The following is a 27,591-nucleotide window of genomic DNA, read 5'->3' as shown; positions in this document are numbered from 1 at the left end:
ATCACTCCCACACCATTTACTTTAGTGGCCCCTCAAGGCTGTATCCTTGTACCCCCCTCACTCCTGTTTCTCATCTACATGCTGCCCCTCAGTGATATTATCTGAAATCACATTGTCAGTTTCCACCTATATGCTGATGACACCCAGTTCTACCTCACCGCCATTTCTCTCGACCCCTCCACTATTTTTAAATTGTTGGACTGCTTGCCCAATATCCAGTGTTGGATGAGCAGAACTTCTATCGGAAGAGGGAAGCCATTATCTTCAGTCCTACCACAAATTCTGTCCCCTGGCCACCGGCTCAACCCTTTTTCCTAGCAACTGCCTGAGACTGAACCAGGCTTACAGCCTTGATATTGTATTTTACTTCAAGATGAGCTTCCAACCATATAGCCACACCATCACTGCTTATTTCCACCTCTGTAATATCGCCCAACCCCGTCCCTGCCTCAGCTCAACTGCTGCTGCATTCCTCATCCATGCCTCTGATACCGCTAGACTATTCCAATGCCCTACTAGTTGGCCTCCCACATGCTACCCCCTGTAAATTTAAGGCCATCCAACACTCAGCTGCCTATGCCCTAACTCAGTCTGTGCTCGCTGATCTACATTGGTTCCCAGTTAAGGAGCTCTTCAATTTTAAAATTCTTATCCTTGTTTTCACATCCCTCCATGGCCTTGCCCCACTGATCTCTATAATCTTCTCCAGCCCTACAGATACAGCCTTGCGTTACCTGCACTCCTCCAATTTTGGCCTCATGAGCATCCCCGATTTTAATTGATGGTCATGCCTTCAACAGCCTAGGCTCTAAAGTCTGATTTCCCTCCATAAACCTCTCAACCTCTCTACCTTGTTTTACTCCTTTAAGACAAACCTTTAAAACTACCTCTTTGACCAAGCTTTTGGTCACCTGCCCTTACGTGGCTCAGTGTAAAATGTTCATTGTATAACGCTACCGTGAAGTGCCTTTGACGTTTTACTATGTTAAAGGTGCTATCTATATATAAGTTGTTGTTATTATTGTAGGTGCAAACTTAAGCGGCAAAGTTGGTTATTCCATTAAGAATGAAGCTTGGGACACCACCATGCATCTTTTTTCATTTCTGCTAACAGTCTCACTAAGGTTTTAACACTATTTCCCCCCCCTGCTCCCAGTAGCGGCAAAGCATTTCGTTCTGTGCCCTGCTAGAGAATGCAGATATACCTCCATGGTTTGTGGTAACCAGGAACAGTAGCAAAGAACAACAAAGGCTAGTGCTTCTTCATAAAACAGACCTTTATTTGTGTTAATGGCTCAATAGGTGCGATTGGTAACCGATATAAATGCACTCAGCAATAACGCTGATCACAGTAAATTGGCAGGCTTATTTATTTGAAAGCTATTTTGACTCTTTTGCACTTTCCTTCTGTATGCTTTCCTCACCTAGCTTCTCCTCTTCACCTGCATCCCTGTTGTCATTATTCAAACACTCAGGAGAAATGATCTGATTCCCTGATCGTTTTGCAACAACAGGTCAACGCTGCTCTTTGGTCAGCCCAATTAGAGATGCTACCGAACTGCAAAGGAAAGGCCCATCTCCACCCCCCACCCCCACCCCCAAACATGTAATTGGAACCACTTAAGCCGTGTAATTGCCTCGTAAGTGAAAAATAGAAGAAAGCTTTTGTTTTCTCTGTGATCGTTAACTTTTCAGAATACTGGCTCATTAATCATAGAGAATATCTCGTTTCACAGTTTTTGTTTAAAGAGCAATTTGAGGTCATGATATCCATTTAAATATTCATTCTAACTTATGATTTAAAAACAACAAATCAGTGTGACTGAAACAAAAGACTATCAGGACCTTCACTGAAATCTTGGAGTTAGGCTTAACTCTTTCCCTTGCATTTTCCAGGTAAATCGTACAACATTGTAGTAAAGGTTGTCATCAAATCATGCAATGAAACAGCACAGAAAGAGACCACTTGGTCCCTTATTCCAGTGCCAGCTTTTTGTAATTAGTCTCATTCCTCTATTCTTTTCCCATAGCCCTGTAAATATTTTTCCTTCAAGTATTTATCTCATTCCCTTTAGAAATTTGTTAATTATCCAAGTGGTGTAACCAGGTGAGGGGAATGGTTCAGAGTATGAAGGGATTCGAAAGAGCTAAGGAATGCCTGATGAATTTTAAGAAGGATAAACGTATGGTGATGTATATTGGCGGGGAGGTCTTGTGGCACAGTGGTAGTATCCCTGTCTCTGGGCTAGAAGCTCTGGGTTCAAGTCCTGCTTCAGGACTTGATGGCTACAGGATGTGAGTTTATAACTTGGCCAAACTGGTTGATTATCAGCCTGTAAATCCTTATAATATACCTGATGGTGAGCGGAAGAGTTTCCTGGTTAGCCATACTGCAGAAGGCAATGGCAAATCATTGCTAAGCATGATCATGGACCAATCCAATGGAAGTCCATGATTGCCAATGCCCTCTTAGGGCAGGGTGCCTGAAGGAGGAGGAGGAATGCATGTTGGATGTGAAGCTTGTACATGCTAAAGGGATGTTGACATATACTGAGAGTTTGCAGTAAAAGTAAAGCTGTTACCAGCAAAATTAATCCAGCTCATATGTATGGGAAAGGGTATTTAATTGTTATTCTAATATTGCATAAATCATTTTGGATATTTTGTGAAATTTTGGGAATCCTACCTATTTTTTATAGTTTTTAATATATATTTTGTTTAAACAGCCAACGTTGAGAATCGCTTCATGTCACCACCACCTGTCTGGCTCCTCTACTGTTGCTAAATAATCAGACTGCTTCCCTAAAACCCAGTAGTCAGGAAACAGAACTTTCCTCGAACTGAACATTGGGAAGACCAATGTTATTGTCTTTGGCTCCCACGACAAATTCTGTTCTCTAGCTACCAACTCAACCCTGCTCCCTGGCAAATGCCTGAGCCTGAGCCAGATTGTTCTAAATCTTGGTGTCATATTTGGCTCCAAGAGGAGCTTCCAGCCACATATCTGCATCATCACCTAAGACCACCTAATTTTATCTATGTAACATCATCTGACTCCACTCCGGCCTCAGCTCATGTACTGCCGAAACCCTTATGCATGCCTTTATTGTTTCTAGTTTTGATGTCCCAATGTGCTCCTGGCCAGCTTCCCACATTTTGCCCTCTGTAAACTTGAGGTCATCCAAAGCTCTGCTGCATGTGTCCCTACTCATACCAAGAGCCTTTCATCCATCATCATTGACCTACGTTGGCTCCCAGTTAAGCAACATTTCAATTTTAAATTTCTCATCCTTGATTTCAAATCTCTCCAAGGCCTCACCCTTCCCTACCTCTGTAATCTCCTCCAGCTCCATAACCCTCTGAAATATCTGTGCTCATCTAGGTCTGACCTCTCGAGCATCCCCCAATTTTAATTGCTCCCCCATTGGTGACTGTGCCTTCAGCTGCCTAGATCCTAAATTCTGGAATTCCCTCCCTAGACTCCTCCGCTCCTCTACTGTCTCTCTTTCCTCCTTTAAGATACTCCTTAAAACCTACCTCTGACCAAGCTTTTGGCCATCTGCCCTAATATCGTCTTATATGGCTCAGTGTCCAACTTTGCTTCATAATGCTCCTGTGAAGCACCTAGGGATGTTTTATGTTAAAGGCTGATTTTGGTTTGGACAAGTTACTGTGACAAATTTTATGTGGGAGATCAATTCATTTAAGTAAAAATGCAGCAACTCACCTTTCGTGCTTCAGTTTTAACTGCACATATTAATATATCTCCCTCGTACTGTGGAGCTTGATAACTTCTGCATGCTAATTTCTTTAATTATGTCTTGACACTCAGTTTAAGTTAAACAAGCACGTTTTTTTAATGAAAAGTAACACGAGTTGAAAGATGGATAATTATGTTAAAGCTTATTCATATTTCTGAATAAGCAATTATCTTTTTGAAGTGGGTTATTTATGGGTGATTACATATATCACTCCACAGACAAAAGCTTATCTTCTTTATTAATGTTTACCAACTTAATCCATCTATTCTTCTGTAATTTGTGAGCCATTCTATCATTCGCTGTTCAATCAGTAAAAATATTCAGACGTGTGTAGTCTCTACATCTGTAGTGCCTATGTTTAGAAACTGAGTATTCTATTCTTTATATATAAATAAATGCATTTATATATATAATTAAGAAACATAAACACATAATAGGTATAGAGCCTTATCTTCTAACTATCTCTCCATTGTCAACCTATCCTTTGCAAACCTATATCTGTTAACCTTCCCAACTGTCAATCTACATCTGTTAATCACTCGTAAGGTTAGTTTACCAATCACTGCATCTGGTTAAATCATATAACTGGATATCTGTACATTTGTAAACCTGAGCACCATTTCTACATACATCTGTAAACATGACTTTCTATCTGTCTTTCGTCTGTCCTTCCATCACCACACCAACAATAAGTTTACCCATTTTTCAGTCTAAAACCACAGGCAGTAGAAACACATTAGCATTATACCCATTACCGGCATAGTAATGACGAATTGAACAGTGAGTTGGCCTGTGTCAAATCTGCTTGCGCATTCAGGCCACTGCTAAATTTTTCAGGGTGATTTTACAGGCATCTCTGGAAGGTGGCTTCCATATGTATATGTTCTTATAGTTGAGATCTCCTCACTGAAAGGCTACGTTTGGTGACACTGCGGCTGCAAAGGGCACGCTTACTGCAATTGGTCAGCGATGAGCATGGCAAAATCCAAGCCTACTCCACTTAAAATTCTTCAGCATCGTTAATCATACCTTCACCCCCGATTCCCTCCTCGTGATTGACCCCATTCCTCTGTTGCTTCTTCAGTTTGCGACTTACATTGGGCAGTTGTTTTGCAGGACAGGCAGCTCAATTTTTTTTTAGGATAAGTGCAACAGTCATCAGCAGTTCACACAAAAAAGGTTAATCTGGCCCAAGGACCAATCCTGGGCTGGCATCCAGCCTCCCACTTAGGGCCGGAATATGATATGCTGAGGATCTAAACTGTGTCAAGCTTAAGAGGCCCCATACAATAAAAATAATACTTTATTATTCTCTCAGAAAGGACAATGATATGAAAGCTTTATATTTGCATATAAACAAAGGTGGAGGCACAAAGAAGCAATTATAATCTAACTAAAACACATCTTACAAAATACCTGTTTGCATAATATAATATTTTCAAATTAAAACACGTTCATGATTTCTTAATTAATAGATATGAAACCTTTCTGTTGTTACACAAATCAGCAGCCTACCAAATGGAAGCAATAATGCAACCTGCAGTGGGTCTGCTTACACATCACATAAAGTTGAAAATTTAAAACATTTTCTTTCGTGATTTGTGGAGAGCAAAGTCATCAATGTGGTCCTCAAATGATAAGCTACTAAGTTTATCACTTTCAATGCACATAATGTTTCGGGCACTTAGCTTTCCTTGAGCAGTTCATTCTTGATGTTTTACAGTCGCGAAAATGACCTCTCTACATCAGGGAATGCCAACTGAATCTTATCTTGGATGGTGACTTGATACAGGTCCTGGTGGCTTAAATGTCCTTTATCTGCATCATTTTCCTTAATATAAGTATGGAAGTGCTTTATTTCCCAAACAAGGTTAACATCAACATCATCAGGATAGTCTTTCATCAGAAGTTTTACACTTTCATATATATAGCCGTTTTCCTGAGACATTGAAATCAATCAAAAATGAAAAATTGTTCACAGCATTTTCGCATATTTCATTTGCTTCAGTTGGCTTTAAGTGCGCACATGATAGGGATAAAGGATTTTACCTGAAATTTGTCTCTTGGAGAAAGCATTTCATCAGCATTGGGTGCATCACCATCATTGACTTCTTTTTTACTAATCCTTTTCCCTTTATTTACACGCTTATAATCTAAATCTGGCAGATTTTCTTTTGCTTTGAGTTCAGCTTCGTCAAAACTTTCATGGGTTTTTCAAGAAGTGAGAGAGTGATGTGTAAAGTTTTTCACATGTACTAAGATCCATCTGTGCGTCCTGTAGGCCTTGTTGGTTTTGTGGAACTGATCCAACTCACAATTCCAAAGTTCTGACATAAATACAAACTCTAATTCCTCCACTTTCTTCTGCAGAATGCCAACTTTTCTCCTTGTATCACCTTTTTCACACTTATCAGTGTGAAGATGATTAAGAGCATCACTAATTTATTCGATCAAGGGATGTGGGCATCGCTGGCTAGGCCAGCATTTATTGCCCATCCCTAATTGTCCTTGTTCAGGGGGCATTTAAGGGTCAACCACATTGCTGTAGGGCTGGAATCCCATGTAAGTCCCACCAGGTAAGGACAGCAGATTTCCTTCCCTAAAGGACATTAGTGAACTAGCTGAGTTTCTGCAACAATTGGCAATGGTTTTGTGGTCATCATCAGACTTTTGATTTCAGATTTTTTTTTTATTGAATTCATATTTCACCATCTGCCATGGTGGGATTCAAACCCAGAATCTCTGGAATACTAGTCCATTGACAATTTCACTCTGCCATCGCCTCTCCCTAATTGAACTATAACTATCAGCTACAGCTGAAGTAGCCCTTGCATGTGCTTCGCACCTAGTGTCAGAGAGATGTTTAGGTACAGTGGAATCAGGACTTGAAAATGATTTGAGCACTGCCCAGCGTGTTTATGTATTTACACACTTACCCATTCAACAATGTAGATATTTACCTTGTGTCAAAGAGAGAAGGACTCCTTGTGCAACTCGCAGAGACGCACATAAAGCCATAGAAAAGTTACGGCACAGAAAGAGGCCATTCGGCCCATCGTTTCTGTGCCGGTCAAAAATAATAAAAAGCTAGCCGCCCATTCTAATCCCACTTTCCAGGACCTGGTCCGTAGCCTTGCAGGCTACAGCACTTCAGGTGCAGAGCCAGGCACCTCAGCACAACCGATGTTGCAACTGGAACCAACAGACACGTGGTGCGCAAGTTAAAACTTCAACCTGGGACATATTTAAGCCAAAGACAATAATTCAGTGGATAGCAGCAGGGGTAACTGAATGAAGTCTTTCACTTTGTCTGGCTGCAATATTTTTCACTGGATTTTCATGAAATTTTGAGATGAATTATCGTTATATCTGCGCAAATTTGTGAACTCAATATGATTAGTAACTGTGTAGCCATATATATGCATACTTTTGCCATATTAGAATGAAAAGTCCATGCTTAGAGAGTAGTTTTCCCATTTCTTCTATATTTAACAACTGATTATGATAAAACTTGATAATGAGTCCATTTTTTTTATTTAGAGGCCCCTCATTTTATGAGGCTCTGAGCTGTAGCTTAATTAGCTTAAACCTAAATCTGGCACTGCTCCCGCTGCCCGCTGGCTATGAACACTAAAGATATGTCTATCAATAACCCTGCCAGCTTTAAATTCATAAATGGATCACTCAGTATGTCTATCAACATTCCCGCATTTTAAACAAATATAATTATCTATAAAATTTACCCATCTGCCAATCCATAAATTCCTCTGTTTATTTATCAATCTATAGGCATTTCAAATTACAAATCTCCACATCAATAGCGCCTTCAACCTATAACCTATCGATCTACAAACTACTCAAGCGTTTAACCATTCATCAATCTGTCAATATATAAATATATTCATCTGGAAATCGGTCTATCTTTTAAATGTAACCATCTGTTAATCAGTAAATCTCCCCTTCTGTCAATCTGCTTCCATTAATCAATAATTCTTACCACCTGTCAGACTATGAATCTCTGGATTAGTAAATCCATCTAGCTACTAATATATAATTAATATGTTTCCCATCTGTCCATTTGAAAATCTAACAATATATAAATCTGCCAATCTTAATCTATCAATTGAGGCATCTGTCCATCTCTCTTTGTGTAATCTTGTATAACTGTTTCCTCTTTGACAAAACCTAACATTTCTAACATATTGTATGCCCACTCATCTGTCTGACCACTTGTCTCCCATCTCTCTCTATAAACTTTTCATTCTATGAATATGTCAATCTTTCAACTCATGAATTCGTATATAAAGTTCTGTCTCTTCTGTATCTGCCCACTAGTAATTGCACCTACACATGTATCAGATCTTTTCTGCCTTTGCTAGACTTGCCCTTCTGTTTCTCGATGTTTGTCAGTTTATCAATACCTTTGCATGAATCTATTCATTAGTCAGTCTGCAAAGAAACAAAAAATAATCAAAGAAGTTAATGGCATGTTGGCTTTGCTTTCAAGGCAATTAGAATTTAAAAGTGAGTAAGTAATGCTTCAGTTGCACGGAACCTTGGTCAGGTCCCATCTGGAATACTGCATTTAGTTCTGAGCAATGAACTACAGGAAAGATATATTGGTCCTGGAAGGTGTTTAGTACAGATTCACCAGAATGATACTTAAAGGGTCAAAATCTGGGAAACAACTTTATAAAGTTGACTTGTATTTCCTTGTGTTTAGAAGGCTCGGAGGTGTTTAAAGTGACAAAGGGATTCATTAGGGTAGGGAAAACATTTCCCTTGGTCGGGGAATCCAGGAACAAAGAAGCATAATCTTAAAGTTAGAGCTAGGCTATTTGGAAGCGGAATCAGAAGGCACTTTTTCGCACAAAGGGTAGCAGCGTTCTGAAACACTCTCTTCCCAAATGCTGTTGATTCTGGCTCAACTGAAATCACGCAGGTGACATTTGTCCATGAGTGAGCCTTGACAGTGAGTATCGGCAGACTACTGAACTATAGGGGCCACCAGAGCTGAGTGCAAACTAATTCTATCGTTGCCCATCATTAATAGACATATGCTTCCATCTAAAATTGCCAGAAAGTCATCATGGGCATTGTAAATGCCCTTACTCTGAGATTGACTATAAATCTGCCTATCAGCTTACCATCTGTCCTATCTACTTTATGTCCTTCTACATATCTGCTAGTTTACATCTTAATTTGTTTATTTATCCATAAATCTCTCTGTCAATCAATAAATCTACCCAGTCCATCTGTAAGCCTCGAGATAAAAACACTACTATTAGCAAATGAGAACTTAACGTATTTGGATGAGAGTTCTTTGCTATTTTAAAAGAAGCATTAAAATAAAAGGGTGTGCTAAATTATCCAGCATGATTTTGCTCTATGTATTCAACTTTAAAGTGATCAAAATGCCAAAATCTTTATCTGTCAATCTTTAAATTGATACAACTATAAATTTATCAGGAATCTGTTTATCCACCTGTGAATCTATCCGTTTTTCATTTCCACCCTAGCCCATTATCCTTCTATGTATCTAGAGGTCTTCCAAATGCAAATTTGTCCATTTGTCTGTCTGGTAGACTTCACCTGTCATTATATAAATCTGTCCAATGCCAATCTATAAACCTTTCCACCTGTTCATTTATAAGTCTGTCCATCTGTAAATCTATCAACGTGCAAACCTATCCATCTGTAACTGTCTCCATTCATAAATCTGTCTGTCTATAGTTATGTCCATCTGTAAATGTTTCTTTCTCTCTCTTGGCATTCACTGCACATATTCCTTCATGAAAATTGGATTGTTTAAACCAGCAGTTGTTTAAATCAATGAGAACAGATGGTTTATAGGGGGGTTAAGAATAGGGCCATTATGATATGTATACAAAATACATGAGCATACTGAAAATAGGGCAGACTTGCAGTCACGGTATGTGTGCCGATATGTGCTTATTCTTTGTGAATATAACTGGATCTTTTCTCCTTTCGTAGGTAGTGGTCTGACAGCAACATCAGGGATTTATCAGGGAAATAATACAATCACCAGTTCTACAGGCTTTAACAATGCACAACAGGTATGATTCATTCGATTCTTTACCTACAGATCGTTTGAGATACTTGTAGGCAGTCCCTTTGGGACTGACATTATTGTGTTTACACTTTCTGAGCTAGTATTTGAAAATATTAGGACACATAAAACAAAGTTTCATGCAGCAAGTCCTGGACAACATTCAGGCTTGGGCTGATAAATGGCATGTAACATTCATGTCAGCACTATGCAATGACCATCTCCAACAACACAAAGTCTCTTCCTCCCTCTGACATTCTATGGCTTTACCATCATTGAATCCCTCACCATCAACATCCTGGGGATCACTTTTGACCAGAACCTTAACTGGACCAGCCACATCAATACTGTGGCTACAAGAGTAGGTCAGAGGTAGGGCATTCTGTGGAGAGTAAGTCACCTCCTGACTCCCCCAAAACTTTTCCACCATGTACAAGGCACAAGTCAGGAGTCTTATGGAATACTCTCCACTCCAGCAGCACTCAAGAGGCTTGACACCAACCAGGATAAAGCAGCTCACTAGATTGGCACGCCATCTTAAGCATTCACTCCCTCCACCACTGCGCACTGTGGCTGCAGCATGTATCACCTACAAGATGCACTTCAGCAATAACGTCCAAAGATATCCCAATTTACAGCCTCTACACCTGGAAAGACGAGGGCAGCAGGCACATGGGAACACCAACACCTCCAAGTTCCCCTTCAAATCACACACCATCCTGACTTGAAAATGTATTGCTGCCATTCCTTCAATGTCACTGCACCAAAATCCTGGAACTCACAACCTATCTACGTTTAGGAGTGCCTACACCAAACGGACTGCAGCAGTACAGGAAGACAGCTCACCACCACCATTTCAAGGCCAATTAGGGATGGGCCTTGCTAGTAATTCCCATATTCCATGAATGAATAAAAAAAGTAGTTATCTGCCCTTTGAGAAACTCACCAGGAATAGCATTGTGTCTCACAAAGAACTATACAGTGGACATTATTCCTGGAAAATGAATGGTGTGGAAAACAAAGTTCAAATCATCTTAATAGTGCACTTCAGAGTAATGATCCCTATACATCACATTTAGAGAAATATCTTCTTGGTTGCAGAGCCAAACTTCATGTTGTGGAATCAGAGCAGTGTTGATAACTATCATAGTCAATTCCATTCCGCAAATCTACTTCCTTCAACTGCCCCATCATAGCTGACGGGGGAAACTTATGTGTGGAACCTCTTTCCCAATCAGCTAAAGAAATGAGTATGACAATGAGTGGGAAAAGCCTCAGGTATTCACCGTCTGCCCCAATCAATCAGTGAGATTATTGTCGTAATGGTGTAGTAGTTATGTGTCATGGTTCGAAATTCTGTAGCAATTTTGTTTCTTGAATAGGAATTGGCTGAACTGCAACCATTGATAAACAAGAGGTGATTTAAATGCAGAATGGGCAGTTGTCTATTAAGGAGCACTCCTTCTGCACCTGGCTCCACAATAAGTTTTTGTATTTACTTTTGGGAACCTTCCTCTCTATTCTGGCTGCTTCTACTGTAAAATTGCCAATTCTGATTGGATGTAAACCTGGAGATTACATCACATGATCTCCTCCCCGCAATTGCCACACCCCCACGCTCCTTCCTGTTGGTCACCATGACCATTCTCACAGTACAAACTATAGGCCTGTTAGCCTAATGTCTGTCATTGGGAAATTACTAGAATCTATTATTAAGGAGATTATAGTAGGATACTTAGAAAACCATAGTGGGATCAGGCAGATCTTTGTGAAAGGGAAAGCGTGTTTAATTAATTTATTCAAGTTTTTTGAGGAAATAACAAATAAGATGGATAAAGGAGAACCTGCAGATGTGATGTACATGGATTTCCAAAAGGCATTTGATAAAGTGCCCATTAAAGGCTACTAGACAAGATAAGAGCACATGGTGTAGGGCATAGCATATTAGCATGGATAAAGGATTGGTTAGCTAACAGGTTGTAGAGAGTAGGGGCAAATGGGTCTTTATTAGGTTGACAAGCTCTAACTAGTGGAGTGCCACAGGAATCAGTGCTGGAGCCTCAACTATTTACAATCTATGTCAATGACATGGATGAGTGGACCAAATGTATAGTAACTAAATTTGTCGATGGCACCAAGATAGGTAGGAAAGTAAGTTGTCAAGAGGAGGTAGAGAATCTGCAAAGAGATATAAATAGGTTTAGTGAGTGGGCAAAAATTTGGATTATAATGTGGGAAAATGTAAACTTGTCCACTTTGGCAGGAAGAAAAGAACAACAGTTTAAATGGAGAGAGATTGCAGAATTTGGTGGTACAGAGGGAGCTAGGTGTCTTATTAAATGAATCACAAAAATTTAGTATGCAGGTACAGCAAGTGATTAGGAAGGCAAACGGAATGTTGACATTTATTGCAAGGAAAATGGAATATAAAAACAGGGAAGTTTCACTGCAGTTGTACAGGGCCTTGGTGAGATCACATCTGGAATACTAACGATCTTCTGAGGGAAAAAAATTCTCCTCATTTCCATCTTCTTCTGTGTTTTGGTCTCCTTGTTTGAAAAAGGATATAATTGTGCTAGAAGCAGTTCAGAGAATTTCACTCGACTCGTTCCTGGGATGAGTTTATGAAGAAAGTTTGAACAGGTTGGGCCTATACCTATTGGAATTTAGAAGAATGACAGGTGACCTTGTTGAAACATATAAAATCCTGAGGGGACTTGATAGGGTTGGTACCGAGAGGATGTTTCCTCTTGTGGGGAAGACTAGAACTAGGGACACAGATTAAGAATTAAGATGGTGGTGAGGAGAAATTATTTCCCTCAGAGTGTTGTTAGTCTGTGGAATTCTCTTCCCCAGAAAGAAGTGTAGGCCGAGGCACTGAATTTATTCAAGGCTGACTTAAATAGATTTTTGATAGACAAGGGAGTCAAGCGTTATGGGAGGGCAGACAGGAAAGTGGAATTGAAACCACAACCAAATCAGCCATGACCTTATTGAATGGCAGAGCAGACTCAAGGAGCCGAATGGCCTACTCTTGCTCCTAAGTCCTATGTTCCCACAATGTCTCTCCTCACCAACCAGAATGCAAACGCACTCTTCGTCACCTGGCTAGATGATTCTTGACTCGGTCAAACAGCCTTATCTTTCCCAATTCCAATATACTTATAATTAATAAACTAAAGTGCTGAAAGAACATAGTTTTTCTCCTGGGTTGCTCCATCAGTGTTTTGGTGATTAATTATCAGTTCCTGTTGTCAAGAGGAGACAAAGAGTCTACAAAGGGAACCCCCAGGACTACCCTGGAGGGTTGGTAACCCTATTCTACTGAGCAAAGCTTCTGCAGAGGATGTTCTGCTCAAGCCATTAAAATGACTTTGGGGTCCTTTCTATATATTTAACCCCTGCCCCACCTGGTTTCTTCTGGCTAGATGGACTTAAAAGCAGATCCATGGCAGATCCTATGGTATTGTGCTAACAACCCAGAGGTTGTGAATTCAGATCTGGCATTAATTGTACAGAAGTGATTTTTCAATTGCATAATTTAATATATTGCCACTTGTTTCTGTTTTCTAAGGAATATACTGCATATCCAGGCTTCCCACAGGGACAATATCCACAGTATTACAGTTCTCCATACAGCTCTCCTTATGTAACTGCAAATAGCATTAGTCCTTCAGCCATTTCTGGAATGACCTATCAGATCCCGGAGCCACCGATTGCTATAAGCAATCAAACAAGTGCAGAGTCAATGTCAGGTAAGGGCAGCACATAAATCTTCAGCTGTTCCAGAAGATATTGTTTCTTGTTTACTATTTTAATTTCAGCACTGGACATAGCGTTGGACTGAATCACTTCAATGCAAACAGTCCTGCAACAAAGACCAGTAGTTGTGGATCAAGAGAAAAACAAAATCAAAAATTAATGCTACAAAGAAGCAAACGCAGATTTGTCCCTGATAGGTTTCACAATGACATATATGTGATACCTTTCACGTGTGTGTGTGTGTGTATGTATATATATATATATATATATAGAGAGAGAGAGAGAGAGAGAGAGAAGGCACTAGCTGTAAGGAGGAATAAAGTTTAAACAGCTCATCACCATCTTCTCAAGGGCAATTAGGAATGAGCAATAAATGTTCATGTTGCCAGCTATTTTAACATCCCATGAAAAAGTTAAAAAAAAGCTAAGTGATGAGGGGTAAAAGGTCTCACCCACCAATGTCATCAGCCAAACAAACAAAAGCACCAGTACATCCAGTTCTCAATGCCGCAATATGCAACCAATACTATTATGTCATCAGAAGTAAAACCTTTATATTTGGCCATCTGATTTTTAAAATGGAACTGCCATTTGGAACACCATTGCTCTTACATCACTGTCAACTCTCCTTAAATATGGGTTATTGCACCATTCCCAGCTCCTCCAGGCTCATAGGAACATAAAAATTTACAGCATGGAAGGAGGCCATTTGGCCCATCATGTACATGCTGGCCACCAAATAGTCATCAACCCTAATCTCTCTTTCCAACTCTTGGTCCGTAACCTTGTAGTTTATGACACTTCAAGTGCATATTCAAATACTTTTTAAATGTCATGAGGGTTTTGCCTCCAAAATCCTTGCAGGCAATGAGTTCTAGATCTCCACTACCCTCTGGATGAAAATCCCCTCAAATCCCCTTTGAACTTCCTACCTCTTACTGTATGATCCATGCCTCCTGGTTATGGACTCCTCTACCGAGGGAAATTGGGCCTTCCTATCTGCTCTAACAAGACCTCTCATAATGTTATACAGTTTAATTAGGTCTCCTCTCAGCCTCCCCTGTTCCAAAAAAAACAATGTTATCCTATCTAATCTTTCTTTATAATTAAAATTCTCAAGTCGGGGCAACATCCTTGTAAATCTCTTCTGTACTCTCTCTAGGCAATTGTATCGTTCATATAGCGCATTGATCAGAACTGCACATAGTACTCCAACTGTGATGAAACTAGTGTTTTATACAGTTCCAGCATTAACTTCCTGCTCATATATGCTATGCCTCAGCTAATAAAGGGAAGTATTCATATGCCTTTCTGATCATTTTTTCTACCTGTTCATCTGCCTTCAGGGATCTGTGGACATGCACTCCAAAGTCTTTGTTCCTCTACACTTCTCAGTATCCTACCACTTATTGTGTATTCTGTTGCCTTGTTAGCTTTCCTCAAATGCATTACCTCACACTTTTCCAGATTGAACTTCATTTGCCCCTGTTCAGCCACCTGACTAATCCATTGATATAATTCTGTAGTCTACAACTTTCTTCATTATCAACTACTTGGCCAATTTTTTTATCGTCTGCAAACTTCTTAATCATACCCACTAAATTGAAGATCAAATCATTGATATATGCCACAAAAAGCAAGGGACTACTGATCCCTATGGAACACCGCTGGAAACACTCACAAAAACATTCACCAAACATTACTCTTTGCTTCCTGCCTCTGAACCAATTTTGGAACCAACTTGTCACTTTGCCTTGTATCCCACGGGCTTTTCCTTTTGTGACCAATTGACCAAAAACCTTGCTAAAATCCACATAGACTAAATCAAATGCAATACTCTCAACGACCCTCCTTGTTACCTCCTCAAAATATATGCAAAATTTTCAGTTTCTCCAGGCCAATCTAATAATTTTCAATTCCCCTATTGTAAAATGTCTCTCCTAATTTCACCAGGATTATTATGCCATTCTCAGCAAGGTACAAGTGGGTAAAGGATAGGTAGCAGTTGAAATAATATCTGAAAACTGTAAAGTAATGACAAAGCACAGGCATGTGTTATCTTAACTTGCAACAAGGTAGAAACAAATATTGAGAATATGACTAATATTTGATCTTTAGCTCTTTTTAATTGCAAATTAAATGTTGATGCTATATTGAATTAGATTTATCTAATAAAAATACTGTAACCTATTTGATAAAAATGATTAGAAATGATGAGCTTTAATAAACTTTTACTTCACAAAGTATTATTAGATCTGGGTGATTCTAATGTACTGAAATATTATCGGTTTAAGAAATAGGAGCAGAACAGAATATGTCATTGTTTATGAACTTAAATAATTGCTTTGGGGTGACAGGTTTAACGTGAAAATCTGGTACATATCAGAGCCTGTCTTGAATAGAATTCTTTATAAATTTCCTTCTTAGCAAATGCTTATGGTGTAAAGTGAAGAAACGTGAGAAGGGAGCCCATATGTAAAGGGCATATTCTGCTTTGCCAACATACAAAGATCCCTATGGCACGTCAGCATGATAATAACTGGGAAAAAATTTCTTCAGATACTTTGGAATGCATGTTATAAATGGAATAGAAATCTCATGATTCAGCTGTGAGCCAGTTCCAGTATAGTTTATCGCCTGGCAATCATTACCACATTACGGTGTGACAACACAATCCATGTGGAAAATGTTTACACTCAATGTAAGCGGATTAACAGCCTTGTTGCGGGAAGTGACCATACCCAGTAGCAGAATCAGTGTGGAAAATAATTATAATCAATGAGGTGAGGGCAAATCATAAAAGTCCCTGTATAAAGCTAAAAAACCAATAGGTAAGGTTTCTCTAGCTCTTCAGCAGACAAAGCATTGTCACATGAACTATCCACATTTTATCCTGTCTGACCATTATCAAATGCAACGTAGGCTCTGCAGCTCTTTACATTATATTGTTGTGTTGGTGCATTTTACAGTTTATAATGTCAGTAGCGGTAGAATGCTGTCATCACGTCTTTATACTGTAACTGGGCCAGTTGTGTTTTCATATTTTTAGAAGTGACAAACTTAGATACGAAAAATGCAATCACTGTGAAACTTGAAGAGTCCCTGTTAGCTTTCAAATTGTTCTGAATGGTTTTCATTTGCTTGCTTCAGGAGATTACAATACTGTCAATCGCGCCAGAACCCCTGTGAAAGATTTGGATTCAGATCGACAGCGGAGAAGTTCAGATGGAAAGTTACGTGGAAGATCAAAAAGGAACAACGATCCCTCCCCTCTACTAGACACTGACATTGAGGTACTGGCTTATCATCAGATTTATCAGAATCTTGCTGATGCTTTCCACAGTGCTATGGAGTTACAGTGTTAGTTTTAATCTTACAGTGGTATACAATTGCATTCTTAGTATTTCAATATCACAACTACAACATTACAGGGTTTGTATTACAGCATCAAGGAACCACAGAAGTCTGGTTATAGCATGACAATTAATACTGCATTCACAACATTACACATTGTGACTGAATATTATGAACATAATGTTAGAGAGTTACAATGTGAGATGGTCACCATTACAGTTGCAATATTACATGATTATAGTGTTATGAACCCAAGCCTTTCATCCATTCCTCCCCATCATTGGGGGGAAGGCCCGGTGTTGTGGTACTTCCACCTGTCCCCAGAGATGCCCTTCTGATGACAGGCATTAGCCCAACCCTGAGGCCCTTAGCATATGGAAGCAGGTGGGGTTCCCTGAGCTCCACTGGCAAGTGGTGCAGCAGGCATTATGTCCTTGCCACAGCTCATCATTATGGAAACTTACAGCACAGAAGGAAGCCATTCAGCCCATTACTGGATCTTTGTAAGAGCAGGCATATAAACTTCCACAGTCCTGCTTTTTATCTGTAACTTGGTAAGTTCCTCAAACTCCAAAAGCTGTCCAACTCCCTTTTAACATTCTTTTTCGGGTTTTTCAGGTAGAGCATTCCAGATCGCAACACCTCTGAGTGAAAAAAAATTCTCCTCATCCCCCCTCTAGGATTTTTTCAATGATTTTGAATCAATTACTTCTAGTTATTGACCCACTCACCAGAGAGAATATAGTTTTCTCTATTTAGTCTATCAAAACTTCTCAGCATCGGAAAAAACCTTCGAGGTCACCTCTTAATCTTTTCTAATTGAAGGAGAACAGTCCTAATTTTTCCAACCTCTCCTCTTAACTGAAGTCCTTCATCCTTGGTAACACCCTGGTAAGCCTCCTCTGTTCCCTCTCTAAGGCCTTTACATCCTTCCTGAAGTGTGATGCCCAGAATTGTCCACAATGCTCCACATGTTTTTTAAACCACTTTCACTTTATCAACCGGCACTGCCACCTTTAAGGATTTGTGTATATGGACAGAGGCTCAACTACACTTATCAAAATTGTGTAATGTATAGTATATATTAGCCCTCCCAAAGTGCATCACTTCATGCTTCTCTGCATTGAACTAAATCTGCTATGTTTCTGTCCATTTCACCATCTCATCTATGCAATCCTGAAGCGTATAACTATCCTCATCACTATCTTGCCAAGTTTCATACTTTGAATAGAGCTCCCTACACACAAGTGTAAAGGGGGAGAGGTGATGGCATAGTGGCATTGTCACTGGACTGATGTTCCAGAGACCTAGTGTAATGCCCTGGGGACCTGAGTTCAAATCCCTGGACTGAATTTGATAAAATTCTGGAATTAAAGATCATGATTAAAAAGATGATTGTGAAACCATTGTTGTAAAAAGCCATGTGTGGTTCACTAATGTCCTTTAGGGAAGGAAATCTTTAAAAAAAATGCCCTCTGAACAAGGGCAATTAAGGATGGGTAACAAATGCTAGCCTAGCCAGTGATGTCCACATCCCATGAACAAATTTTTTAAAAGTCTTGGCCGTTTATAAAAATTTCAAAGTGTAATGGACCCAACCTAGCCTTTGGAGAAAGCACATCTTAGTCTGAACAACATCGTGCAACCACCACTCTTTACCTCTGTGCCAATTTTGTGTTCAAACAGCCACTTTCCAGTTAATTCCATGGGCTTCCATGGAATTAATCCTTACTCAAGTTAGTCAAACCCAATTTAATTTCACAAATCCATACTGACTCTCCTTGATGCCCATGCCTTTCCAAATGAAAGTTTATTTTGTCCCTGTAGCTTCCTTATTTATTGCTCTCTCATTTTTTGCATGGTGGTATAACATTCGTGACCCTTCGCCCTCCACCACTACTCATATATCAAGGAGGAGCGGGTGGTGGCTGACGAGCTATCTCTTAATTTTCTTTGCTGGCTATGAATGTTTCACCTTACTGATGAGACCTCTGGGCTGCTGTGCTCTGAAAGTTCTTGCTCCAGCACATCTTCAGTTTTTACCCATGGGCCCCCATTTTCAAGGGGGATGGATACCTTAGCTTAACAGATGGCCCTGATTCCAGTGCACAAAGAACGCAAAATGTTTGCGACCGTGTTTGCTTCATTTTCGTAAGCCTACCATTCACTGCCCACAGAGCAGTTGGTGCTGATGCTCCCTTCCCCCAGGAAATGGGGGAGCAAATCAGCATATGCCCCTGTGTTGCTGTCTGCCCTGGCCCATCCAGATCAAATGAAGAATCAGTGAGGGGGAGGAGGAAAGCCTAGAGCATGGTGCTAAAATTGCCATTACGTTTGTAGTAACAAAGTTGCAATGCTTGCATTAGCATATTGTGATTACGTTATAGGGCAGGATTTTGCCCTTGGTGGGGGTGCTTGGCAAGGGTGGGCAGGGGTGGTTGGGAAGCCGACCGCCGCCCGCAATTGGCTCTGCACCGCGATGCCACGCTGGTGGGCCAATTAAGGCCCTCCCAGCTTGGAACGCGGGCAGCAGCACTCCCTGTGCAGGCAGAGGGGGGGGAGGCGATCTTCACACATGTGCACGAAGGAACGCTTCAGTCTCCCTGGAGCACCGAGCTGCCTCAGGCAGATGAAGCGCTGTTTAAAGGAAATAAAATTGTCATAAAACATGCCCCCTCATGTGACTCTGTCACATGAGCTGGGACATGTTTTTAATTCAAAAATAAAATTTTTATTTGATGTCTGTTTGCTTTAGGAAACCTCATCCCACCCGTAGATGAGGTTTCCTAAAAAATGTAAAGGCCGTTTGGCCTTTTCGCCTTCCCCCTCCCCCGCCCCCCCCCCCCAACCAACCGTTAGGTTGGACGGGCAGTGTAAATTTGAATTTAATTAGCTTCTTACTGGCCTCAATAGGCCTTTCAATTGTCGGCGGGCGCGCAGCTGACTCCGGCGCACGCCCACCGAACGAAATATCGCGAGACTGCTTGCCCGATGTCATCGCACGTCATTTTACGCTCGGGCGTGTCAGGCGCACGCCCGCATGCCGAACATAATATTCTGCCCATAGTGTTGCAGCATTACAGAGATATCAATCAAATGTTATGATACAGCTTTCGTTTTTTTTCTCTGTATTTACCAACCACTTAAACAGGCCAAGTAATCTCTGTAAAAGCCCATGTCAAAGGAAAATTCCGTCTGAACAAGTTAGCTTTCCTAAAACTTTTCAACTTTTATGAAGTAGCTGCTAACTTTGTGTGGTCAGTATCAAATGCAAAGCCAATGTTTATCCAAGTTATTAACTTTGTATTTAAACAGAGAAGGTAAAATGTGCGACTTATGAAAACTCAAGTGTATTTTATTGTTACTGTGCAGCCCCTGTTTAAAAATAGGGGGTCGCCCATTTAAAACAGTGATGAGGCAAAATGTTTTCACTGAGGGTCGTGAGTCTTTGGAACTATCTTCCTGAAAAGATGGTGGAAGCGGAGTCCTTGAATATTTTTAAGGCAGAAGTGGATAGATCCTTGGTAAGCAAGGGGTGATAGGTTATCGGTGGTAGGTGGGATGCAGATTTCAGGTTACGATCAGATCAGCCAAGATCTTACTAAATGGTGAAGCAGGCTCGAGGGGCTGAATGGCCTACTCCTGCTCCTTGTTCGCATGCACCTAAGGACTTTAATGTGAAAAAAAACCTAATGCACCTTTCAACTTTGGGAAGCTAGTATATTCAGTCCTGTTTTACACATTCCTGGGATGACAATTCTATTCCACACATGCCCTTGACTGAATCAACACTGAGAAAGCAGTCGTATTCTGCATTTGTGCTATCTTCTCAAGATGATGGCCACACTGAAAAAAATATGCCACAATGGCACATTAAAGGGGCATGTCACAGGGGACTATTAAAGAGTGCGTCAAGATGCCATGTTTCTGATTGGATTGAATATCCGTATGAAACTGCATAATCTGAAAAAAATAATCCAGTGAAATAGTGCTCACTTGCTTCTGTGTGTTGTGCACACATTGACGTGGCGAGGCCTGGATCACTTTTAAAAGAAAGCAACTTGTTTAATTTGACTTAAATTTTTGTCTGTTACATGTTCTTTAATGTTTACTATTAATGTACCTTGTGAGGTGTCCCTTTAAAATGTCCCAATGACATATCCTTTTCATGACGCACACTTTAATAGTCCCCTGTGACATGCCCTTTTAATGTGCCATTGTGGCATATTTGTTTCAGTGTGGCCAGCACCTATCCTTTTAATCTGTCCGCATGAACACAAGAACGTGGATTCGGAGCAGGAGTAGACCATTTGGCCCCTTGAGCCTGCTCCGCAATTCGATAAGATCGTGGTTGATCTGATTGTGGCCTCAACACTTTCCTGTCTGCACCTCATAACCCTTGACTCCCTTGCTGATCAAAATCTAACTCAGCCTTGAATGTATTCAGTAACCCAGCCTCCACTGCTCTCTGGGGAAGAGAGTTCCACAGACCAGCTTTTCTCTGAGAGAAAAAAATTCTCCTTATCCCAGTCTTAAACAGGAGACCCTTAATTTTTAAACTGTCTCCCCTGAGATATCATCTATATGGCATGTACTTTAGAGTGAGCAATTTCATGACATTGTTCTTTAATGCATTTCTGCAACATATGCCTTCAATATTAGTATAATTAGTATCTATATAATTTCTAGCAAAATATCTGATCAGTGAGACTGCCACCAAATGTTTGTTTTGTTGTCTGGGTAAAGTTTGCAGTAAGCCCTGTGTAGTGTGATTTTATGGAATTTTGTATTGGGCTTTAGATATAAATCTGGAAAGAAGGCACCAGATATATTCCTTAAAGATGAAAGTAGCCCAACTCAGCTCCTTCAGAATTACCTGTGTGACTTTATTTTGAAATTCACTCAAAGGCTTTCCAGGTTGTTATGTTTTACTCAGCAACAGGCTAACACGGCAATGTAAAGGAGAACCTCATTAGTATAATATTAAGTTTGTTAAAATATTCTGCTTATAGCTTGATTCCTGTAATACTGGATAGTCAGACCTGTTCTGCATCTTTTCCTCTTCCACTCAGCACTGGATTCAGATGGTAGCACTCTGACCTTTGAGTTAGAAAGCTGTGGGTTCAGGCACCATTACAGCATTGTGAGCAGATAATCTTGGCTAATGTTCTAGTGCAGCATGGAGCGAGTGCTGCATTGTTCTTTGGTGCAAGCATTAAATTCACCTGCCTGACTAGGGGTGGCCACTAAAGATCCCACGATGATAGTATTGACTTTGGATTATGCTGTAAAATGGGTGATATTAATTCAGCCATCCGTTATACATCGCTCCCTATTTTCATTTTCAGTGAATTCAGTACAGATGTATACCACACACCTGAATCAATAGTACCCATCTTACAGTATTGCGTAAGCCAAATTTACCCCATATGGCATTATTTTGAACAAGAACGGGGCGTTTTCCCAGTGCCAACATTCTTCCGTTAACTAACACCACCAATAGTGTGTTAATTATATGTTGTAGTGTATTTTTTGGGATTCTGCTGCGTAGAAAATGGCTGCTGTGCTTGTCTATATAACAATCGCGATTGCCCCCCGTCAGGGGGGTTGTGCAGGAGTGGGCGCAGGCAGGCGCATACCTGATCAGCGCCCCCGATCGGGTCCAGGCCGTCATTTTACATGGGCGGGCCAATTAAGGCCCGCCGAGCGTGACGTGCACACGCTAAACGCTCCCTGTGCGGTGGGGGGGGTTCCCTGAGTCGGGGGTGCGTTCTTTCGCGCATGCGCACAGAAGAGTGCAGGAATCTCCCTCAGGCACAGAGACGCGTCAGGGAGATTAGCTTTAAGTTTTAACAGTTCAATAAAGTGTTGAAAAAATTTTTATGACATGTCCCCTCATGTGAAACTGTCACATGAGCTGGAACATGTGCATTAATTTAAATAAAAAATTTTTGAGAAAATTTAAAATCATTCATGAAACCTCATCCCGTCCGTGGATGAGGTTCCATGAAAAATGCGAAGGCCGCCTGGGCTCTTCGCCTGCCCGCTGACCTTAAGGTTGGACGGGCAGCTCCGTTAATTATTTTAATTGTTAGTTAAATGGCCTTAATAGGCCTTTGACAGTTGGGCAGGCACACAGCTGAGTTGGCTGCATGCCCGCCGAACTGGAAATCTAAATGACGAGCGGTGACCTCGGGGCACACACTTGACGTCACCCCGTGTCATTTTACGCCTCGGCGAGCGGACCCCGCCCCCCCGCTCGCCGAGCCGAAGATTCGCCCCATAAAGTAATTTTTCATACCTAAACCATTTCTGAGGCATGATGAGGTGCTATATAAATGTAAGTATTTCTTTTAGTGGGGAAAGCCAGTTCTTCTCTATTATTGCTGACCAAGTTAGGACCAGGATAGGCGGTCTTGTTCTTTGTATGAGCTAGCCTTGAACAGATCTGGAATTGTTGGTTATGTTACACAAAACATGGATTTATAAGCTGCTTCGTCCATTCAGTCCCATTAGATATTTCACACTTCCATTGTATGTCTCTGTTGTTGCTCATTTCCAAGACAATGTTTTCCGGTAAATGAAATAAGCCAAATTCTGCTTTTATTACAAAGGATTCTGTGATTTTTTTTAACCAGCATTTTGGGGATTGAATTCCAGGTTTCTGTCTGCTTACAATTAGGGCTACTGGTTCATGGTGACTGAATGACTCAAATTCCTTTTTTATTGCATGTGACTATGGGATTTTCCAGGATTTTACCAGTGTTTTGGGGACATTATTCTGAGATTCCATCCATTTTCCATGAAAACTGAAAAACAGGGGCTTTTGTTTATTTGACACTTGAACAGTCGCGACACATTTATTGTGAAGGTGGATTTATAATATTGAATATTTCAGGGAAATATTTTCTTCAATCCTATTTACAGAATCATCAGATATTGATCCTTGTTCTAATTCAGCTTCCCCTCTTGGTGATTAAACAGACTGTCACTGCTGAGGTGAATTGCTAATTGTGGCTAAGAATCACCCGATGCAGTCACCGGCTCCAAGTGATTGATTGACCGCATTCATGCCAGATTCTGATTCAGCACCCAGCTTATGAAATATGTATGAATCCCCATTCATAGAATAATGATATTGTAGACTGGCTCTGGCAGTAACTTTGAACTAACCTCTTCTTTGGTTCTTTCCTTCACAGCGGGTTTTTGTGTGGGATTTGGATGAAACCATCATTATTTTCCATTCATTACTCACAGGGACATATGCTACCCGATATGGAAAGGTAGGACCTTTATTATAAACTCCCTATGCCTCAGAGGATAAAGAATGCTGTGTGTGTATTTATTTGTCAAATTAAAGGTATGGGCCCCCTTTTATGTGGTATACAGAGGTTTTAATTAACCCCTTGAGGATCAGGGTAATATAAAGTCAGTTGACCAAAACACTATCTGTTTATGTGAAACCATTACAAATTAAGGTCTGTTGTTCCATAGATTTAATAACTTCTAAGTATAAAACTGAATGTTTGGAATTTAGAGTGAACCAATTTTGCAAGTGATCTTAATAATAAAATGTAGAGCATCCAGGATTATTAGCCTTCATTCACCAGATGTATGGAAAATAGAAAAATCAGGTGCGCAAAGATTCCCCTTTAAAATTGCATTAACATTTGACCATGAGTTCTTGTGTTTTAGCCAACTTGCTATAAAGTTTTTATGTTCATCTGGACCATATGGAAAAGTAAGTTTCTTGAGCAGAGCACAGGCCTGTGTTGTGTTGCTTCATGTTGTCCATGCACCATGGTCCAGTCCTGAAGCATAAGAAAGAGAGAATCACTGATACTACTTATACAAGTATCCCCTTCAGTATCCTTTTGCATTATTAATGCATTCCAGCCACATCATGGAGAAGTGCTCTAATTAGAATAATATTTGAGGTCTTGATAAGCCTTGGGCACAGTTGGTACAGAAATTCCTATTGTGCTAGGTGCCCCTTGCCCACATTAGCTGGTAATTTGGAGCTCTGGTGCCAGCTACAGCACTTCAGGTCGCATTAATTGCCCCATCTTTTCTACATTACAACAGCCTCTACACTTCAAATATGCCCCATTGGCTATAAAGCACTTTGGGATGTCCTGAGGATGTGAAAAGTTCTATATCAATTAATGTATTTTTTCCCCTCTGAATGAAATAGAGTTCACCCACTGATTTTGTTAGAAGAGGGGGGGGAAGTGTGGATGGAGAAAATAAATGAGAAAAAAATGAAAGATGTAAGGACAACTGAAAGAGAGAAGAGGAAAGAAGAACTTACATTTAATCTTTAAGGCTTCGCAAGACACTTTGCAGCCAAGAAAGAGCTTTGGAAGTGTGGTCACTGTTGTTATGCAGGCAGACATGGCAGCCAATTTGAGCACAGCAAGTCCCAGAAACAACAATGAGATATAACAATCGTTGATTATTTTTTAAAATGGTGTAAATATTGGTCAGGGCATTAGGAGACCTCCCTGTTCGTCTTTGAATAATGCCATGTGATCTTATATATTCATCAGAGGAGATAAGATCTAACACCTGATCCAAAAAAGACCATCTTCAACAGAGCAGCACTCTCTCAGTACTGCACTGAAGCGTCAGCCTAGATTACATGCTCAAGTCTTTGGAGTGGGCTTGCAGACAGATGAGTAAAAAAGCAAAACAGCAATTTTTTAAGAATACAGTGAGGAAGATAGATTAGAAATTTGTCAACGTTGACTTTCATCCTACAACCCGCTAGTGTTTTCCAAGACTGAGCTTTAATCACACACTCTTCTGTGGCTGTGGAAAGGCAATGCTTCTTCCAGAATTATTGTGCACAAGGACAGGATGAATCACTCGCTATTTATAACAAAATCACAAACACAAGGATAAACAACAGACTTGTTATTCTTAATATTAGAAGAGAAAATGTTCCCCAAGCTCCCCATCTTACAACAGCAATAATGTATATTTATATAGCATCCTTATTGTAATAAAACACCCCAATGTACTTCACAGAAGCATTATAAAACAAAACATGACACCGACCCAGAGGAGAAGATATTAGGTCAGCTGACCAAAAGCTTAGTCAAAGAAGTCGATTTTAAGGAGTGTGTTAAAGAAGGAAAGCGAGTAGGATCGGCAGAGGGGGGTAGGGAGGGAATTCCAGAGTTTAGGTGCTAGGCAACTGAAGGGGCAGCCACCAGTGGTGGAGCAATTAAAACTGGGGATGTTCAAGAGGCCAGAATGAGACGAGTGCAGGTATCTCAAGGAATTGCGGGGCTGGAGGAGATTAGAGGTAAGAGGTGTGAAACCATGGAAGGATGAGAATTTTAAAATCAAGATGTTGCTTGATTGGGAGCCAATGTAGATCAGCGATCACAGGTGTGATAAATGAACAAAACTTGGTGCGAGTTAAGACGGGCAGCAGAGTTTTGGATTACTTCATGCTTACAGGGACTAGAATGCAGGAATCTAGCTAGGAGTGCATTGGAAATTGGAATAGTGAAGTTTAAAGAGGCAACAAAGGCAAGAATGAGGGCTTCTGTAGATGAACTGAGACAGGAGTGAAATCGCGCAATGGTATGGAGATGGAGGAAGGCAATATTACTGATGCCGCGAATATTCGGTTGGAAGTTCATCTCAGGGTCAAATATGACACCAAGGATACAAACTGGTTTAGTCTCAGACTGTTGAGAGGGAGTGGGATGGAGTCAGTAGCAAGAGAATTGAGTTTGCAGTAAGGATCAAAAGCAATGGCTTCAGTTTTCCCAATGTTTAATTGGAGAAAACCTCTGCTCATTCAGTACTGAGTGTCAGATAAGCAGTCTTATAATCTAGCAACTGTGAAGGAGTCGAGAAAGGTGGTGTTGAGGTAGAGCTGGGTGTTGCCAGCGTATGTATGACAACTAACATTGTACTTTCCGATGATGCCGGTGAGGGGCATCATGTAGATTAGAAATAGGAGGGAGCAGAGGATCGATCTTTGGGAGACACCAGAATTAAACAATGCGGAGCAGGAAGAGAAGCCATTGCAAGTGATTCTGTGGCTACGATTAGATAGCTAAAAATTGAACCAGGTGAGAGCAGTCTCACTCAACTGAATGACATTGAAGAGGATATGGAGAATGATGGTGTGATCAACGTTGTCAAAGAGTCTGCAAGCAGTTCAAGAAGGAAGGGGTGGGATAGTTTACCCTTATCACAGTCATATAGGATGATATTTGTGACTTAGATTAGAGCTGTTCCGGTACTATGGCGGGGCGGAAACCTAATTGGTGGGATTCAGACGCAGACTTCTGAGAAAATTGGGCATGAATTTGGGAGTCCATAACAAGTTCAGGGACTTTGCAGAGAAAAGGGACATTGGGATGGTAGTTTGAAAGAACTTAATAGTTGGTTATTTTAGCTGAATTGTTTTATAAAGAAACAAAGGTAAATAATGCAGAGCCTTTTCCACCAGTGGTTCCTTGCACACAACGAACGTATAGGGCATGATCTTCCCAGGGGGGCAGGGGGGTAGTGGGGAGTCCCAAGGTTGGGCAGTCTCTTCGGGCTTGGGCAGGAGACAGGACTTACCCCCACAACATTGTCAGGAGTAGGCAATCGAAGATGAGGAATGTGGCTGATTAA

At 40.6% G+C, this 27,591-nt stretch overlaps 1 protein-coding gene across 1 annotated transcript in view; it reads left to right on the top strand.

Annotated features, from left to right (window-relative positions):
* The window catches only part of LOC144688449 (protein phosphatase EYA1-like), a 261,652-nt gene that overhangs the window by 146,231 nt on the left and 87,830 nt on the right, over nucleotides 1–27,591 (top strand). The window contains exons 7-10 of the mRNA XM_078555016.1: nucleotides 9,756–9,838; nucleotides 13,406–13,586; nucleotides 16,744–16,886; nucleotides 24,147–24,230. Coding sequence (XP_078411142.1) covers nucleotides 9,756–9,838; nucleotides 13,406–13,586; nucleotides 16,744–16,886; nucleotides 24,147–24,230 — 491 coding nt within the window. The remainder of the gene's footprint in view (nucleotides 1–9,755; nucleotides 9,839–13,405; nucleotides 13,587–16,743; nucleotides 16,887–24,146; nucleotides 24,231–27,591) is intronic.

The sequence above is a fragment of the Cetorhinus maximus genome, chromosome 13, assembly GCF_964194155.1.
Source record: "Cetorhinus maximus chromosome 13, sCetMax3.hap1.1, whole genome shotgun sequence".
Classification (NCBI taxonomy): Eukaryota; Metazoa; Chordata; class Chondrichthyes; order Lamniformes; family Cetorhinidae; genus Cetorhinus; species Cetorhinus maximus.
The sequence above is the reverse complement of the archived record's forward strand: the minus strand, read 5'-3'. Positions and strand labels throughout refer to the sequence as shown.